The 20128-nt window shown below is 40.3% G+C and overlaps 1 protein-coding gene and 1 long non-coding RNA gene across 23 annotated transcripts in view; one reads left to right on the top strand and one right to left on the bottom strand.

Annotated features, from left to right (window-relative positions):
• LOC103909099 (uncharacterized) overlaps positions 1 to 20128 on the top strand; it is a 502230-nt gene that overhangs the window by 344927 nt on the left and 137175 nt on the right. The gene's annotated exons all lie outside the window — the stretch shown is intronic.
• Positions 1666 to 20128, bottom strand: part of ddhd1a (DDHD domain containing 1a) — a 35101-nt gene continuing 16638 nt past the window's right edge. For 4 of the 22 annotated variants that reach the window (XM_073927669.1, XM_073927673.1, XM_073927670.1 and 1 more), the window contains 12 exons: positions 19865 to 19993; positions 19227 to 19374; positions 16844 to 16953; positions 16506 to 16612; positions 14656 to 14918; positions 14211 to 14286; positions 13307 to 13456; positions 13161 to 13225; positions 10911 to 11083; positions 8824 to 8997; positions 5584 to 5767; positions 1666 to 2394 (listed from right to left, as the gene is read on the bottom strand). In XM_073927669.1, the coding sequence (XP_073783770.1) occupies positions 5589 to 5767; positions 8824 to 8997; positions 10911 to 11083; positions 13161 to 13225; positions 13307 to 13456; positions 14211 to 14286; positions 14656 to 14918; positions 16506 to 16612; positions 16844 to 16953; positions 19227 to 19374; positions 19865 to 19993 (1574 nt within the window). In that variant the 3' untranslated portion in view covers positions 1666 to 2394; positions 5584 to 5588. Of the gene's footprint in view, positions 2395 to 3050; positions 5768 to 8823; positions 8998 to 10910; positions 11084 to 13160; positions 13226 to 13306; positions 13457 to 14210; positions 14287 to 14655; positions 14919 to 16505; positions 16613 to 16843; positions 16954 to 19226; positions 19375 to 19864; positions 19994 to 20128 lie in introns of those variants that run through there. The other 18 variants (XR_012392925.1, XR_012392932.1, XR_012392929.1 and 15 more) reach the window with 5 other exon arrangements.

The following is a 20128-nucleotide window of genomic DNA, read 5'->3' as shown; positions in this document are numbered from 1 at the left end:
ACTTAAAGCAGGATAACGCACCATTTCATAAAGCGTGAATCATCTCAGACTGGTTTCCTGAACATGACAATGAGTTCACTGTACTCAAATGGCCTCCACAGTCACCAGATCCCAATCCAATAGAGCAGCTTTGGGATGTGGTGGAACGGGAGATTGGCATCATGGATGTGCAGCCGACAAATCTGCAGCAACTGTGTGATGCTATCATGACAATATGGAGCAAAATCTCTGAGGAATATTTCCAGTAGCTTGTTGAATCTACGCCACGAAGGATTAAGAAAGTTCTGAAGGCAAAAGGGGTCCAACCCGGTACTAGTAAGATGTACCTAATAAAGTGGCCAGTGAGTGTGTACTGTATATAGGGCAGCACAGTGGATGAGTGGTTAGCACTTGGCTTTAGTGTGCGTGTGAATTAATGTGTATGGGTGTATCCCAGTACTGAGTTGCGGCTGGAAGGGTATCCGCTGTGTAAAACATATGCTGGAGTAGTTGGCGGTTCATTCCGCTGTGGTGAATAAGGGACTAAGTCGAAGGAAAATAAAAGAATAAATGAATATATATATATTTGTAATTCTTGTTTGCATCTCCTAAGACGTTTTGAAAATAATGTTTATAAGCAAATAAAGAATATACGCCTGTACAGTATAAAAATCATAAACTATTACCTCTATTCAAGAGAGTCCCCATGAAGATAGCTGTACAAGTTAGTGTGTGAGCTGTGATAGGAAATATCACATATTATTTACCTTTTAAACGTAATTGTTCCTAAAAGTGCTCTTATATTGCTAAAAAACATGATTTTTCTCAGGTTGAGCTCAGTGAAGGGAAGTTCACCATGGTTATAAATGTTTACGAGTTTCTTCTGTTGAATACAAAAGAAGATATTCAGAAAAATGTTGGGGGAAAACAGCCACTGATGTCCATAGAACGAAAAAAACTAGGCTTTATTTCAATAATGTTTCAGTATATCTTCTTCTGTGGACAACACATGAAAGAAACTCAAGCAGGAGAAATGAGTTTAGATTTTTTTGGGGTGAGCTGTCCCTTTAATGAAGCCTTTAATGCTTATTTGTAACGTTCATTAAAAGCGGCCATATCTAACGACTAGCAAAGGAATACATACAGGCTCGTATGCAAATGAACGCAAATCTCCTGCTTTGTTTACGTGGATCCGTCTCTGAACTGAAGGGATGTGATGGGAAAAGGCCACATGATACCGCTGCTGCCATCTAGTGGACAACGTGTGTTAAAGGGAAAAATTCCCGCCAAAACGAAAATTACCTCACTACTTACTCTCCCTCAGGTGGTTCCAACGCTTTATTTTTTATTTATTTTTTTGCTCTGTTGAGACTAAAGAGCATATTTTGAAGGAAACCTCTTTAACCATTGACTTCCATAGTAGGAAAAACAAATACCATCTCTTTAACTGCACTCGCTACCAAATGGTTGACCATGTTTGACTGCTGTAAATACTGGTTTACACACACATCATTGTCGGTTCACCAAAAAAAAATCTAACATAATCGCGCTACAAACATAAATGCGCTACTACGCTTGATTGTGGTTTAATTGTAAAAAAACAAAACAAGAAAACATGTTAAATGAGAATCTAAAATATTGAATTTCATCAATTGTATGGCATAATTCAAGAAATAAAGGTAATTTAGTGTTCAAAAATGTTTTATTTGGATTGTGTTTTTAAAGTAATTGGTCGAACACGTCATATTTTTTCATATTTTTCATAGTATATGTATTAATTCCGTTACATTTACCATAAACAGACAAATCAACCATTTGGCTTATATTTTAGAAATGGGATGCGTTGAAAACAATTCAATCCAATTTTTTTTTCTTGGTGGGGTCGTTAAAGGCTTATTAATGTCACCGATTAGAGATTTTTCAGCTTCCTTCAAGACAACTTCTTCTGTGTTGAACTGAAGAAAGAGACTCGCATATTTAACAGACACATCCAGCATTGATTCTCAATAATTAGGATGATAAATCAATCAAAAACAAATGCACATTTAAAAAAAATAATGATTTATAGCCCGTGTACTTGTAACAATTAATTTATATACTGTGTTTTAGCATTTGTGGTGTCACGGTGGTGCAGTGGGTAGCACGATCGCCTCACAGCAAGAAGGTCACTGGTTCAAGTCACGGCTGGCTCAGTTTGCGTTTCTCTGTGGAGTTTGCATGTTGTCCCTGTGTTCGCGTGAGTTTCCTCCAGGTGCTGTTTTCCCACACAGTCCAAAGACATGCGGTACAGGTGAATCCTGATATCTGAGTCCCATCTCTCATTCAGCACACTGCAATTACTATGGTATCGACTTAGAAAGTCTCCTCTAGGGGCTTATTATGCGACCTGTCGTCATCTTGTAGATGGTGCTGTATCTATAAATTGAATAAATATGTAAAATAGGCACTATGCTTATTAATAAACTGCATAGTTACAATCTAATCAACTACATACTCGACTAACAAAAGCCTCAAAAGTACACTATGTTGTCCAACAGCTGCACTATTTGTCAAACTGTAGTAAGTTCATTGATCTGCTGTCGCTCAATGTAGGCGGAATAATACAGAAGGGTGAAGAGGCTGTACGAATGCTGTGATTACAGAATATCAGTTTCGAGAATCAGACTGTTGTAAAATGCTCATAAATATAAATATATATAGATGGAGATAATTATTATTGAGACTAATCTAGCTCCATAAGAAAATAAAGTGCTTTAGTAAAATGAAGGAAAGAAACAGGATGTGCTTTCTGCCATCTTGTTTGTCCATTTGTGATGTTGATTGTAATGTAATAACCTTTTGTGAAGCTACTTTGGTACAGTAATTATTGTGGACTGCTTTATGTAAAACAATCTTCAATTGAATTGAAATTAAACGGGTATATTCCTCAGCCTAATGAAAACATTGACATCTTTTCAAGTTCAGGTTTATCCATGTTAATCTACTAAAAACATTCGATTTTTGCTTTGTTCGTCAGACAAAATAGTAGAAAGCAACAGAGAGCTCTTAAATCAGTCAATCACAGTCCTGCAGAAGGGTGAGTGTAGCACACGGATGCTGTTTATTGCGCTTGGTTTCGATTAAAGACAGTTCATTAATGCATTTACTACATTGGGATTATTTATTAAGGGAAATGAATAAATGATTAACGTAAGCACAGACCCTCCACACATCATATTTTACAGGAATGTGACCCTGGACCTCAATATATATGTTGCACTGGTATATCTGTGGCAAAATCCCAAAATATACGGTTTAGGTTTAAATGATTGATTGATCTTTTATGCCAACAATCATTAGAATATTAAGTGAAGATCGTGTTTCATGAAGATATTTAGCAAATTTACGACTCTAACCATATCAAAACTTAGTTTTTAAGTCACGAAATGCATTGCTAAACACATTGTTTTTTCAATATTTACATTTTTTAGACCTTCAGACAGCAGGGTAATCTTAATAAAATACTGTCGTAACACAACGTGATGTCTAAATCTCCACAAATTGACACTTATGACTGGTTTTAAGATCCAGGATCACAAATATGAATTGTTTCAGTTTCTTTCAAAAATAAATAACTAATGTACAGGGTGGGCCATTTATATGGATACACCTTAATAAAATGGGAATGGTTGGTGATGTTAACGTCCTCTTTGTGGCACATTAGTATATGTGCGGGGGCAAACTTTTCAAGATGGGTGGTGACCATGGTGGCCATTTTGAAGTCGGCCATCTTGGATCCAACTTTTGTTTTTTTTTCAATAGGAAGAGGGTCATGTGACACATCAAACTTATTGGAAATTTCACAAGGAAACTAACAGTGTGCTTGCTTTTAAAGTAACTTTATTCTTCCATGAGTTATTTACAAGTTTCTGACCACTTATTAAATGTGTTCAGTGTGCTGCCCATTGTGTTGGATTGTCAATGCAAGCCTCTTCTCCCACTCTACACACACTGATAGCAACACCGCAGGGGAAATGCCAGCACAGGCTTCCGGTATTCCGTAGTTTCAGGTGCTGCACATCTTGTATCTTCACACCATAGACAATTGTCTTCAGATGACCCCAAAGATAAAAGTCCAAGGGGGTCAGATTGGGAGACCTTGGGGGCCATTCAACTGGCCCACGACGACTATTCCGCTTTTCAGGAAACTGTTCATCTAGGAATGCTCGGACCTGACACTCATATTGTGGTGGTGCACCATCTTGCTGGAAAAGCTTGGGGAACGTGCCGGCTTCAGTGCATAAAGAGGGAAACACATCATCATGGAGCAAGTTCAAATATCCAGTGGCCTTGAGGTTTTGATGAAGATGAAGAATGGCCACACTATCTTTGTTGTCTGTCATGTGAAGATACAAGATGTGCAGCACCTGAAACTACGCATACTGGAAGCCTGTGCTGGCATTTCTCCTGCGGTGTTGCTATCAGTGTGTGAAGAGTGGAAGAAGAGGGTTGCACAGACAATCCAACACAATGGGCAGCACACTGAACACATTTTATAAGTGGTCAGAAACTTGTAAATAACTCATGGAAGAATAAAGTTACGTTAAAAGCAAGCACACTATTAGTTTTCTGGTGAAATTTTCAATAAGTTTGATGTGTCACATGACCCTCTTCCTATTGAAAAAAACAAAAGTTGGATCCAAGATGGCCGACTTCAAAATAGCTACCATGGTCAACATCCATCTTGAAAAGTTTGCCCCCGCACATATACTAATGTGCCACAAACAGGACGTTAACATCCCCAACCATTCCCATTTTATTAAGGTGTATCCATATAAATGGCCCACCCTGTATATATTTATGGGTGAAGCGTGACTGGCCTGTTATCCTTCCAGCCCGTCGTCATAATTCCTAATCATGTGAAACCAACAATACAATAAATAAAATAAATACAATCAACAAAACCCAAGACATTCAGTATGAAAACAGATTTACAGTGGTTATGCATGTAAATAAACATATGAATGCATTAAACAAACTCAAGTCAACACAGGGTGCGTCCCAAATCGCACACTTACCTACTATATAGTGCATAAAAAAACAGTATTCATACCATTGGAAAAACAGTATGAGGGAAGTACCCGGATGACCTACTACTCCCGAGATTCTGAAGTGCGCACATGATGTACACTATGCTATCCAACGATGCACTTGGAGAGAGTTCATGAATGTGGGTGAATCGAGTGAGTTGTGTAGGTCATGTGATCATGACAAAATGGCTGATGTAGTACGTCCAAATTCCATCAATACTCCTCACATTTATACTATTTAATGGTCGTGTAGTAAAATCAAATGTAGTACGTACTCGAGTAGTAGGTGATTTCGGATGCAGCCACACTATTCTATATAGTTAACTAAATAAAGAGCTTTCTATGGATCGGCGGACTTCTTTGGACTTGCACGACTATATAAAAATATAAAAAATATTGCCGTTTCTTAATGATGAGGATCAGTGCTGGAGGATTTTGCATAGTCCGGCCTCTGTCCATGAGGAAAGGCCTAAGGAGAGGAGCTCAGAGGCACTAAGTGTTGATTTAAGGGATGGATCAGTGTGTATTGCGTCACCTGTGCTACATGGCTGTGCTGGTTTCTGTTTGCTCTGTGCTCTGCTGTTTGTATATGAAGGTCAGGAGGAACAGGGCCACGTCATGGGACGTCCAATAGGCTGTGTGTGAGGTCACCGCTGACCAATAGCGGCTCTCCACCATACCCTCGCGCAGCTCAAAGTCAATGCGGTGCTCCATCTCCACTGCGAAACACCAGCAGGAGCATTAGCAGACATGAGGAGATAAAATAATCACAACATGAACTAGAACCTAAAGTTTATTGATAAACTTTGATGTTGGCTTGAGAAAGCCAACGTGACTGCGCTAGGACTAAGAATGGCAGTTGGCAGGAAGCACGGCGGCGGTTGCTAAGTGGTTGCTAGGCAGTTGCTAAAACAATTATGGCATTGTTAGGTGGTTGCTAAGCAGTTGCTAAATGGCAATGCTCGTGTACATGTTTGATCAAATGCTAATACTTAGTAGGCATTTCTAGCATATGTTATTGCATTTAGATAATCATTCATAGCATGTAGCTAATCGTTATTAGCGCTTGGCTTCCATTATCATTGTTACCATGCATAGTACACAGGAAGTCCCATTTGCTAGCATGAGTCAAACAAGCCAATGCCCAGGTCCCTACGATGTTCTGATGTAGAGGTATTTGCTATTTTTAAATGGTTGCTAGGTTATACTGTTTAGTTGCTATGGGGACATTTGACAGGTTAGTGATGATACATCAAAGCTTCTTGGCAATATGAGTGATCTTAATCAACCCCGATGTCTCTATGACAGTCTTTATGAGTGTCAAAAACTGGACTTGAATATTATGTATTCCTGGTGTTGGGTTGTGGCTGGAAGGGCATTCGCTGTGTAAAACATATGCTGGATAAGTTGGCGGTTCATTCCGTTGTGGCGACCCCTGATTAATAAAGGGACTAAGGGAATGAACATTATGTAAAAATGGCTTGCCGTATTTTTTTGAAAATACAATGCTTAATAGGTGTGAAAGTGATACATGCAAAATGGCTTGCCATATCAGTAAAAGATATGGAGTTTAAGTCAAAAATGGCTTGCCATATTTAAAATAAAAAATAATATAAATAAATATGTATATAAAATAAATATATATATATAAATATAAATATATACATATATACACACACACACACACACATATATATATATATATATATATATATATATATATATATATATATATATATATATATATATATATATATTTTATAGTTTTATATATATAAAAATAATGCTTAAAAATTATTTATTGGAAAACTATAAGTCTGGTAAACCTTAAAGATATAGCAACAAAATCTAACGCATCTAAATACAGATTTTGGCCAAATTTGGGGCTTGTATAATTTTTTTATATGCCCGGATTATAAAAATTTAATATTTAACATTTTTTTATTAAAAAAACAATAAGTCTTACAGGCATGAGGAGATATAGCAACAATCTTGAATGTAGAAGGCACATTTTGACCACATTTGGGCCTTGTGGCATGAACGACCTAGGAGGAGATGCGTTTGTTTTCAAGGACAGAGTAGTATAACAGTATGTTGGCTTTCTCAAGCCAACATAATTAAAGGGACAGCTCAAACAAAACAGTTCTGTCATCATTTCTTCTGTTGAACAGCTATTGACTTCCATAGTATGTTTGGTTCCTACTACAGATGATTACTCTTCTGGATTTTTTCGCTTGTGTTTGACAGAAACAGTTGATTGTGAGTAAATAGCGCATATATATTTTTTATTTTGGGGTAAACTGTCCCTTTAAATTCTCTTCAGCGCACCAAAACTGCATTTATCTGATTATAAAAACAGTAAAATGTTTATATTTTGGAAAAACTACCATTTAAAAGAATGTTCATGTTAATATACTGTCAAAATGTGTGTTTAGCTAGGCATAACAAGTCATTTTATATGTATTTATTGTTTGTTTATGTTGGATATTGTTAGCAAACGCCAGCGTCAGTTCACTGGTGGTTAGCATCATATCATCATCCTTCATGTGCAGAGAGCTGTGTTCACACAGCAGTTTGATTTTTCATATGTATAGATGTACGTTTGACTGCATTTTAAGTTGACAATGGCAGGCTGCAACGTCAAGCAATGAAAGAGCAATGTTGAAACAGCCTCAAATACTCAATCACCTACTCTGCTCTGATTGGTCAGGGGGCTCTACTCTGCTCTGATTGCACAGATGAGTCTACTTCTGCTCTGATTGGTCAGACAGCCTCCTCTATAGTGTTTATTCAGGCTCCACAGCTCTACTTTGCTGTGATTGGGCAGTCTATACTCTGTTCTGATTGGTCAGATGGCCTAACTCTGCTCTGACTGGTCAAACAACTCTACACTGCTCTGATTGGCTAGATGACTCTGCTGTGATTGGTCAGACCCGCCACTGCTCTGATTAGTCAGATAGCCCAACTCTCATTGGTCAAATGGTTCTACTCTGCTCGGATTGGTCACACGGCCCTACTCTGATTGGTCAAATGGCTCTACTCTGCTCTGATTGGTCAGATGGTTCTACTCTGATTGGTCAAATGACTACTCTACTCTGATTGGTCAAATGACTCTACTCTGCTTTCTCTGATTGGTCAAATGGTTGCACTCTGATTGGTAAAATGGCTCTATTCTGCTCTGATTGGTCAAATGGCTCTACTTTGCTCTGATTGGTCAAATGGTTCTACTCTGCTCTGATTGGTCAGATGGCACTACTTCGCTTTCATTGGTCAAATGACTCTACTCCACTCTGATTAGTCAAATGACTACTCCACTCTAATTGGTCAGATGGTTTTACTCTGCTCTTGATCAAAAGGCTATTCTCCACTCTTATTGGTCAAATGGCTCTACTCTGATTGATCAAATGGTTCTACTCTGCTCTCTCTGATTGGTCAAATGGTTCTACTCTGATTGGTCAAATGGTTCTACTCTGATTAGTCAAATGGCTCTACTCTCCACTCTCTGATTGGTCAAATAGTTCTACTCTGATTGGTCAAATCCCCCTACACTGCTCTTGATAAAATAGCTTTACTCTGTTCTGATTGGTCAAATGGCTCTACTCTACTCTGATTAGTCAAATGGTTCTATTCTGATTGGTCAAATGGCTCTACTCTACTCTGATTAGTCAAATGGTTCTATTCTGATTGGTCAAATGGTTCTACTCTGCTCTGTTTGAACAGTAGTGTGCTCTCTCATCTAAGTGAATTAAAATGCCAGAGCATTGGTTGTACACACCTGTTGCATCAAACAGAGAGGAGGATGAGGATGGAGGAATGGCTGAGAATGTGAAAGTGCTTTGGCTGTCCTCGCTGTCTCCCATCCCAGAATCCACAGCTGACGGCAGGCTGGGAGAGCGGGAGAAATGAGAGAACAAAATCCCACCGATGCCCTTGCCAAGGCTCGCAGCACCTGCACAAACACCAGATTACACCTCACGTTTCTCACAATATCCACAGCGGTATCAGCTCTTCACTCAGTGTCTGAAAAACACACACTTCACTACTATATAGGATGCAACGTACAGTATGTGGGGAGAGTGGCCAAATTTATAGTGTATGTACCTGGTTGACCTACTACTTGTAGACACTTTACTATATCATGAGGCCGCAGAAGTGTCATATAAAGAACAATGTCGGAAAGTGGCGATCGTCAACATGGAGAGTGTAGTACATCTGAATTGCATTCATAATACCCACAGTCATACTATACAGAACATGCTTATGTAACAGGCTGAAAGTATGTTGAAATTCAGATGTACCCAACTCGAGTAGTATGCGATTTCAGACGCCACGCTGGTTTCTCAAAATCCCGCCTTTTTGAGAGCCTACTCTGCTCTGATTGGTCAGATGGTTCTACTCTGCTGTGATTTGTCCGATAGCCCTACTCTGAACTGATTGGTCAGATTTCCTTCTTTGCTGTGACTGGTCATTCTGTCTGCCTCTGCTCTTATTGGTCATATGATCGTACTAGGTTCTGATTGATGAGATGGCTCAACTCTGCTCTGATTGGTCAGATTTCCCCTCTCTGCTTTGACTGTTCAGATGGCTCAGATTAGATGGACATTCTTTGCTTTGATTGGTCATATGGCCCTACTCTGCTCTGATTGGTCATATTGCTCTGCTCTGACTGGTCAGATGGCAATTCTTTGCGCTCATTGGTCAGATGTCTCTACTCTCCTCTGATTGGTCAGATGTTTATACTCTGTTCTGATTGGTCAGATGACTCTGCTCTGATTGTTCAAATGACTATACTCTGCTCTGATTGGTCAAATAGTTCTGCTCTGATTGGTCAAATGGCTCTGCTCTGATTGGTCAGATAGTTATACTCTGCTCTGATTGGTCAGATGGTTATACTCTGCTCTGATTGGTCAAATGGCTCTACTTAGCTCTGATTGGTCAGATAGTTCTACTCTGCCCTGATTGGTCAGATGACTCTGCTCTGACTAGTCAGATGGTTATACTCTGCTCTGATTGGTCAAATGGCTGTACTCTGCTCTGACTGGTCAAATGGCTCTACTTTGCTCTAATTGGTCGGATAGTTCTACTCTGCCCTGATTGGTCAGATGGCTCTACTGTGCTCGGACTGGTCGGATGACTCTGCTCTGACTGGTCAGATATCTCTACTCTGCTCTGATTGGTCAGATAGCTCTACTCTCATCTGATTGGTCATATGGCCCTACTCTGCTCTGATTGTTCAGATGGTTTTAATCTTTTTTGATTGGTCAGATGGTTATACTCCGCTCTGATTGGTCAGATGGCCCTTTTTGGTTCTGGTTGAAGAGATGGCTCTACTCTGCTTGGTTAGATTGTCCTTCTCTGCATTGATTGGCCATATGGCCTTACTCTGCTCCAACTGTTCAGATGGCCAAACTTTGATTCGATTGGTCAGCCTGCCTTTCTCCGCCCTTATTTGTCAGATGTTCCAGCATGCTATGATTGGTCAAAACCAACTGCGCATTACCCCATCTGAATTGCAGCTCTATCTCAGCTCTTGTAAATATGGTGTCAGTGTTGTCATGTCATTGTCGTTTGGAGTCCTCATCCTTTGCAAAAGCAGGTAAAGTGTATTTGCTTTGGCAGCAAATAACAGTGTCTTCTAGTGCAGTGTTTCTCAACCACATTCCTGGAGGAGCACCCGCACTGCATGTTTATTGATGTCTCCTTTGTATTTCACACCCATTACAGGTCTGTCTCTGCTAATTAGCTGATGATCTGAATCAGGGGTGTTTGGTTAAAAAGACATGAAAAATGTGCAGAGCTGGTGGTCCTCCGGGAACGTGGTTGAGAAACACTGTTTTAGTAAGTTTTCGATTAAAACTTTACCTAATATGCTGGCCTTGCCCAGGTTGGTGATGGACTCTCCGTAGTGTCTCCTGGCCAGGACAGGTGAGGTGCTGGGACTGGAGCCGTTCTCCATGTCAGACGCTGTGTCTTTGCTTGTGCTTAGATAAGTGGGTCTGATCTCATCATATGGCGTGGGGTTGATGGTGTTACACCTGCAAAATATTCACCAAACAATTCATAATTCAAATTCATAACAGAGAAGTCAAGCATGCAATAAAAACGAAATCTTTAAACGAGTGAATCCCTCTGGGCCAAATGATAAACTTACAGGGAGAGTTCACCCAAAAATGAACATTTACCCTATATTTACTTTCCCTCAAGTGGATTCAAACCTTTAAGAGTTTCTTACTTCTGCTGAACACATTAGATGACAATTTGAAGAAAGCTGCAAACCTGTACCCATGGGCAAAACAAATACTATGGAAGTCAATGGTTACAAATTTCTTCAAAATATTAAAAAAAACTGAGTAAGTAGGTCAAACAGGTTTGGAACAAGTGAAAAATGGGTAAATAATGGCAGATATTTCATTTTTGGCTAAACTATCCCTTTAACCAGTACCGTGTGTGTATGTGAGTGAGTATTCTTTATTTAACATGTAACAAATGATACAGTGCATCCAGGAAGTATTGATAGTGCTTCACTTTTCCCACATATTTTATGTTACAGCCTTATTTCAAACTGGATTAAATTCATATACCCCATAATGAAAATGTGGGAAAAAAAGAGTTTTTTTAATTGTTGCAAATTTATTAAAAATAAAAAAATCTGTAAAATCAGATGTGCATCAGTATTCACAGCCTTTGCTAAATACTTTGTTGATGCACCTTTGGCAGCGATTACAGCCTCAAGTCTTTTTGAATATGATGCCACAAGCTCGGCACACCTGTCTTTGGGATTTTTTGCCCTTTCCTCTTTGCAGTACCTTTCCAGTACCTTTCAAGTGACGGTGTCCAGCCATTTTCAGATCCCTCCAGAGATGTTCAATAGGATTTCGGTCTGGGCTCTGGCTGGTCCACTCAGAGACATTCGCTGAGTTGTTGTGAAGCCACTCCATTGATATTTTGGTAGTGTGCTTTGGGTCATTGTCCTGCTGGAAGATGAAGCGTCGCCCCAGTCTGAGGTCAAGAGCAATCTGGAGCCGGTCTTCATTCAGGATGTCTCTGTACATTGCTGCATTCATCTTTCCCTCTATCCTGACTAGTCTTCCAGTTTCTGCTGCTGAAAAACATCCCCACAGCATGATGCTGCCACCACCATGCTTCACTGTAGGGATGCTGTTAGCCTGGTGATGAGCGCTGCCTAGGTTTCTCCAAACGTAACGCCTGGCGTTCACCCCAGAGAGTTCAACTTTAGTCTCATCAGAGCAGAGAGTTTAGTTTCTGATGGTTTGAGAGTTCGTCAGACGCCTTTTGGCAAATTCCAGGCAGGGAGCAGCTTCCGTCTGGCCACTCTACGATGCAAGCCTGATTGGTGGATTGCTGCACAGAGCTCAGAGGTGGATTGCTGGAGCTCAGACAGAGTGACCATCGGGTTATTGATCACCTCCCTCACTAAGGCTCTTCCTCCCCGATCACTCAGCTTAGATGGCCGGCCAGCTCTAGGAAGAGTCCTGGTGGTTCCAAACATCTTCCACTTATGGATGATGAGGGCCGCTGTGCTCATTGGAACTTTCAGAGCTGCAGAAATGATTCTACCTTCCCCAGCCTTGGGCCCCGAGACAATCCTGTCTCAGAGGTCTACAGAAAATTCCTTTGTTTTCATGCTCGGTTTGTGCTTTGACATGCACTGTCAACCCTGGGACCTTATATAGACAGGTGTATGTATTTTTAAATCATGTCCAATCAGCTGAATTGAGCACAGGTGAACTACAATGAAGCTGCTGAAATATCTCAAGAATGATCAGTGTAAACAGAAAGTACCTGAGCTCAATTTAGAGCTTCACGCCAAAGGCTGTGAATACTGATGCACATGTGATTTTTCAGCTTATTTATTTGTAATAAATTTGCAACCATTTAAAAAACTCTTTTCTCACATTGTCATTACGGGGGATTGTCTGTAGAATTTTGAGGAAATAAAAATGAATTCAATCCATTTTGGAATAAGGCTGTAATAAAAAAATGTGGAATAAGTGAAGCGCTATGAAAACTTTCCAGATGCACTGTATAAATATACTTAGTGCACAATTAAGATCAATTAAGATTCATCTATTTCATCACGTCAGGACTCACCAGTGTATCTGAACCGGTGCGATTTTGCTATAGTGCTTTAACACCAGAGGCTCCAGTCGGTAGGCCTGTTAGACAGTGGAACATGTGTTACAAATAGCGTCAGATTAGTCCACTGAGCTGAGTCACAGAATGAGACGTGGAGTTACCACAGGATCTGTCGGGTGGAAGATGTTGAAGAGGCGCCGGCAGATGGATTTGGGCATGATGTGGTCCTGATGACCACTGTTTCCAGGCCGGATCCCTCTCAATGCCAGGAACACAGCCAGAGGACAACCCATGCAGAAGAAGTTCTCCACCTGCAAACGAACTCAGCTTCATACACATGTAATCCATACACACGTAAAAAACACTGATTATTAAAGACAGACCAGCTGAGAGGTTATTAACAGAGGGTTTATATCTGGACTCTTTCATTTAGAAGAGTCAGAACTTGCATACAAAACCCTAAACAAGTAGATAGTGTTCAACAACAGTGTAAAAACATTGATTAAAACTCTATATTACTGTCACAGACTCGGTCCCAGTTAATCCCCTCAACAACCAGCAGAGGTCCCGCTCACCCGACTACTGAAGTTTTAAGAACTCCATTACCCACAAGACCCCGCGGGACCTTGATTACTGTCCAGCTGATACCCATACACACAAACGCTTATAAGCCCTTCTCGCCTGTCATTCTGTGCGAAGTCTTGTTTTGCTCTGCATTCAATTCCAAGCGTTTTCCCCACATTGTCTGACTGATTACTGTTGCCGACCCGGACTGTTTGTATACCTGTGATTCTATGCCGCCTGCCCAGATCCTTGCCTGTATCCTCGTCTATGTATCTTTGCTACCTGCCTACAACTCTGCTTGTGACCCGACTTTGAGTGAGTTCCCTGATCTGATCATCTCATCTGTGAAACGTACATCTGCTTCTTTATTTGTGTTGTGTTCAATAAAGACGCTGCAAATGGATCCCACTTCGTCTGACTCTTCATCACAATTACCCCCTTATTTGTATGGAGGTCTAGACTGTTTGAGAGCTGATATCGCTGTTAAAGGCACTACATCACCTTAAACTTTAGCGTAGGGATAGATGCAGGTTTTGACTCCTTCAGACCGTGAAGCTGATCTCGCAGTTCGTGTAACCTGTTACAAACACAGATTAATACATCAAAACTCATTTCTAAATGATGAGTGTTACCTGTCTATGTAAAACTCACGGTTACTACATTTACATGTCATTTTTTCCCATCCTGAATCATCATTGTATCTTATGAAGATCAATCTATGCTTTTGTTTGGCTTTGTCTAAACTCCTTCCTGGAGGGCCGGAGTCCTACATAGTTTAGCTCCAACTTCCTTCAAGTTTCACCTGCTTGGAAGTTTCTAGTATACCTAGAAAAAGCTTGATTAGCTGGTTCTGGTGTGTCTAACTGGGGTTGGAACTAAACTATGCAGGACAACGGCCCTTCAGGACCAAATTTGGACACCCCTGGTTTGGATAGTTTGTAGACACCTTTGTCTGGTGAGCTGCACTTCCTCCAGCAGGTGTCGCTCTTCATAGCTGCTCCACTGCGAATCTTCGGCTTCCAGCTGATCGTGGTGCTCCTGCAGGCAGAAGCGCACAGGATCCCAGCCGGTCATGATGTCGAAGGTGATCACGCAGCCCAGAGAGTGGGAGATGATGGACACTTTACCGCCGTCCCGCTCAAATTGGGGGTTTCGTGAGCAGAAGAGAGAGTAGAGGCGGTTGAGCTCCTGCGTTAACCCTTTAGTGATCTGCAAAGATGAACACTGGAGTATATATATATACATCTACAAAACACCTCATTGGTCAGCTGGAGAGACAGACTGTTTGACTGTTTACTGTTTGAAAACTTATTACTACATTTTATTTCTAAAAGGTGTCAGTAGTTACAAAAGACTTCTATTGTAATTAAATGCTGTTGTTTTTAACTTTATTCTCATCAAGAATCTTAAAAAGCACGGTTTCCAATTGTTTAAAAGTGTTTTCAACATTAAGATTGATCAGTTGTGGCAGTGTGCATTGTGTTACCAATAATCACGGTCATGTCTACCTGTGTGAGCATCATAACGGGATGGTTTGTAACATAAAAAAAAATAGCTAGACTCTACGATGAACTCAAATCTGTCAGCACCCTGGCTACTATGCGCCCCTATTCAGCCATTATAAAGGTTCCTAATAGTTTGTTGGTAAGATAAATCTACTTTTAGCAGAAGTAGACTCTTTTGACCAATCAAAGGTCAAATGAGTCTACTTCTGCTCTGATTGGTCAGACAGGTCTACTCTTTGGTGTGTGTTTAGGCTCCACAGATTTACTTTGCTGTGATTGGTCAGTCTATGATCTGTTCTGATTGGTCAGAAGGCCTAACTTTGTTCTGACTGGTCAAACAACTCTACACTGCTCTGATTGGTCTGACAACTTTGCTTGATCAAATGGCTTTACTTCACTCTGATTGGTCAAATGCCTCTACTTCGCTCGGATTGGTCAAATGATTCTACCCTGCCCTGAATGGTCAGATGGCTCTACTCTGCTAAAATTGGTCAGATGGCTCTACTTTTCTCTGATTAGTCAAATGGCCCTACTCTGCTCTTGATCAAATGGCTTTACTCGACTTTGATTGGTCAAATGGCTCTGATTCACAGTGATTGGTCAAATGGCTCTACTCTGCTTTGATTGGTCAAGTGGCCCTACTCTTGATCAAATTGTTTTTACTTCGCTCTGATTGGTCAAATGGTTTTACTCTGCTCTGATTGGTCAAATGGCTCTACTTTCCTCTGATTGGTGAAATGGCTCTACTTTCCTCTGATTGGTCAAATGGCCCTACTCTCCCCTTATTGGCTCAAATGGTAAACTGGCTCTACACTCTGTTCTTGATGAAATGGGTTTATTCCGCTCTAATTGGTCAAATGTCCCTACTACGCTCTGATTGGTTATATGGCCCTACTTTACTCTGATTGGTCAAATAAAACCACTCAGCTCTGATTTGTCAAATGGCTTCACTCCACTCTGATTGATGAAATGGCTCTACTCTGCTCCGATTGGTCAATGGCTTTACTCTGCTCCAATTGGTCAAATGGCTTTACCTTGCTACGAATGGTCAAATGGCTATACTCTGCTCTGATTGGTCAAATGGCTTTACTCAGCTCTGATTGGTCAAATGGCTTTACTCTGCTCTGATTGGTCAAATGACTTTATTGTGCTCTGATTGGTTTAAATGACCCAGTCTGAAGTAATTGGCCAACAGTTCACAGCTGATACAAACCTGATAGTGAATATCTTGACCAGTTTGAAAAGGCAATATGAATGTAAAGAGCATGCAGATCTTCAGCTGAAGCCTCACCTCGTCTCTGTAGAGCGGGCTGGTGTAGTACATGATGTCCATGGCGCTGCTGTTGAGTAAATCCCTCAGGCCTCTCACTTTATCTGGCGTGATGGACTCCACAGTGTCTGCAGTGCAACAGGGGAAATCCCTCTCAAAGTGTGTATACTCAGTGGGATTATCAGCAACTGTATCTTTCAGTCATCGTTTTGCTATTAATGTTAATGCATCTGCTTGTTTGAGTTGTTTTGTTTGCACAGCTGACTGACGGATGAATGATGATAACACTCTATTCTCTGCCGTCTGCTTAAACAGTATTTGTGTGTGAGTGTGATCAGAGCAGCTGGGACGTGTCTTACCGCCATCCAGAGCCAGTTTGGAGCGCCATTCGACTGGCAGGAACTCCACATGTTCCTCTGTCTGCTCAGAATAGTGCTTCTCCTCCATCTTCCTCACTGCTTCACGCAGCCTGAACAAAGACAATTAAACATCTACGGTTTTCAGTGGAATATACACTGAGGCGGACACTTTATTAGGTGCCTGTTAATGCAAATTTCTAAGCAGCCAATCACATTGCAGCAACTTAATGCATTTAGGCATGTAGACATGGTCGAGACGATCTGCTCCAGTTCAAACCGAGCATCAGAATGGGGAAGAAAGGGGATTTTGAACGTGGCATGTTTGTTGGTGCCAGACGGGGTGCTCTGATTATTTCAGAAACTGCTGATCTATTGGGATTTTCATGCACAACCATCTCTAGGGTTTACAAAGAATGGTCTTAAAAAGAGGAAATAATGCCTTGTTGATGTCAGAGGAGAATGGCCAGACCAGTTCCAGCTAATAGAAAGGCAACAGTAACTCAAATAAGCACTCGTCACAACCGAGCTCTGCAGAAGAGCATCTCTGAACACACAACACGTCCAACCTTGAGGCGGATGGGCTACAGCAGCAGAAGACCACACCGGGTGCCGCTCCTGTCAGCGAGTCTCGGTTTCTGCTGCGACATTCAGATGTTCGGGTCAGAATTTGCCATCAACAATATGAAAGCATGGATCCATCCTGCCTTGTATCTATTGTTCAGGCTTTGGACTCATTAGTAATAATTGAGCATCATGTCAATGCCACGGTATAAAAGTTAGAGAAGCAGAGTAATTGTACATTCATAGTTATAGTTTAGGCGGATATTTTGCATATTAACTCGGCAAAAGAAGTTAATAACAACTGCACGTGCTACTGAGAAACATGAGAAAATAAATGTTGTAAAAACTTATGTCAATAAGTATAAGTTTAACTCAAATATAAATAAGTAATAATTAATCCTGTTTTTGAAGTACACAGAGAGTGAAACACGACAAACACAACATGTGAGATTGCTGAAAAAACCAGGAGCTCTGAACACGTTTCACAAATTCAACTAAATACTTATTCAAACACTAAGGGCTCTATTTTGACGGTCCATGCGCAGAGCATAAATCGCAGGGCGCAAACGCTTTCAGGGCGTGTCAGAACGCATTTTTGCTAATTTAAGGACGGGAAAATCCGCTTTGTGCCGTGGCGCATGGTCTAAAAGGGTTGAGTTTATTTTCTTAATGAGTTATAGGTGTGTTTTGAGAATAAACCAATTAGAGTCTCATCTCCCATTCCCTTTAAGAGTCAGCTGCGTCGCACCAAGAGCGCATTCACTATTTACAGGACGCAGAGTAAGTCTAAGTGGAAAATCTGAGCATTTCACAAGCAAACAGTTCACAGTTTATTAACAGAAAACAGTTCAACAGAGCATCTACTGCGTGAGAATGAGAGATAATGGATCTACTTTCACTTTGGCTCTTGGATAGGGAAACCTTTACGCACAGACATCAATTAGTCTATAAATAAATAATTTAGTTTGTTAAGCGCAAATATTCGTTTCAAAACTATTTCTAAATTCAGTTCTAATTTCCAGCAAACGAATAAATGAACAATAATAACAAAGTGTGTTCAAAACCCTGAGTTATATCCTAAAACACATGCTGTGCCCCATATGGTCTAAAACCTGACAGGTGGACAAATCTAAGCTTGTTTTAATAAAACAAATATAAATATGGATATAATAAATAATTCTGCTAATAATAATAACATTATACAAAAGCAAATTGTTATGAATGAACTGAAAAAGCCTCCCGAGATGAAGAAGACATAAAAGCAGTGATTTTTCATATTTATGTCGGCTAGAAAATAATATGTTTTGTAATATTTTAATCCTTTATATTTATATCCTATATCTATTCTTATTATATCCTATATATATCCTTAATATTTAAATTTTTTCATATGTAAAGGTATTTGCCTATTGCTCTCTTGTGTGTATTAAGCAGTGCTTAAGCGAGGCGCCGGAGTTTAGACCGGGTTCGTTTTGGTCTAATGAAAAATCTATTATAGTTTCTCAAAATAGCGACGCGCCAGCGGTCCGCCTCATAACGCCTTCCTTTTTAGACCAGAACGCCTATGGGCGCACATATGAGCGCTAATGCATTTGCTATTTAAACAGCGTAGAACAAATGGAGTTACTAACAGAATTCCTTTTATCAAAAACAATTAATCAAATAAACTACTGTAATAAATAAATAACCCACTAGTTACTTTCACTATTAATTAGTTACATTTATAATGATGTAACTCGGTTACTATTTGTGAGAACTAACTAGTAACTATAACTAATTCCAGTGCTCAATACTGTTAATAACTGCTCTGCTGTAAACTCACATGCCAGTGTTTTTAATGATGCGATCTTTATCCATCTTCTGTCCAATGCCGTGAATGACGAAGACGATGTGTGTGGTGTTTGGAGGTTTATCATCCAGCGACGCCTCCTCTACATAACCGCGGTGCAGTCGAGTGCCACTGCTGGAGGCTGGGGAAACATCACATGACCAATATGTTTACAACACATTAATCCGCCCCAAAAATCATTTTAAACCCGGAAGCTGAAATTAGCTGACAAAAGCTCAAAATGACCCAGTTTTTCCCACAATTAAAGCTTACAGGTGCTAACATTGTCTTAACTGATGCTCAACACACACAAATCTGTTAACATCTCAAAAAAAGTACTCAAGGGTTTCGTGAACTTTTAATACTTATTTTCCCCACTGTATAAATGTAAAACGGGTCAAATAAAAATAAAGGATACAGACAGGAATAAAAGGTCAAAGTAAAAGACAAAAGTAAAAGGGATTAAAAGGAATAAAGGTAAACGTTAAAGTTCTCATACAGGAAAAAACAGTAAAATATAAAAAAGGGTAAAACGAACGAATACAGATGGGACTAAATGTAAAAGTAAAAAAGGATAAAAAAAATTAAGAATACAGACAGGAATAAAAATACCCAGATGTTGAAGCGCTCACCTTTAGAGAAGCCCAGTTTCTGTGTGACGGTGCGGGCGATCTTGGACGTGGTGGCGTCGCTGTACAGATAGACTTCATCCACACTGTACCAGTCCACATGACTGCGGCTCAGCTGCACACTGTGAATGGCTGCACGGTGATGGACAGAAGCACAACATTCAGGAGAGTTCATTACATTGACACACATACAGAAACACATCACAGCGCACAAAACACAATAGATGACAGAACTACAGGAGCAGAAGAGTCTTTTCAGTGCCTGCT

Source organism: Danio rerio, chromosome 17, assembly GCF_049306965.1.
Source record: "Danio rerio strain Tuebingen ecotype United States chromosome 17, GRCz12tu, whole genome shotgun sequence".
Lineage (NCBI taxonomy): Eukaryota > Metazoa > Chordata > Actinopteri > Cypriniformes > Danionidae > Danio > Danio rerio.
The sequence above is the reverse complement of the archived record's forward strand: the minus strand, read 5'-3'. Positions and strand labels throughout refer to the sequence as shown.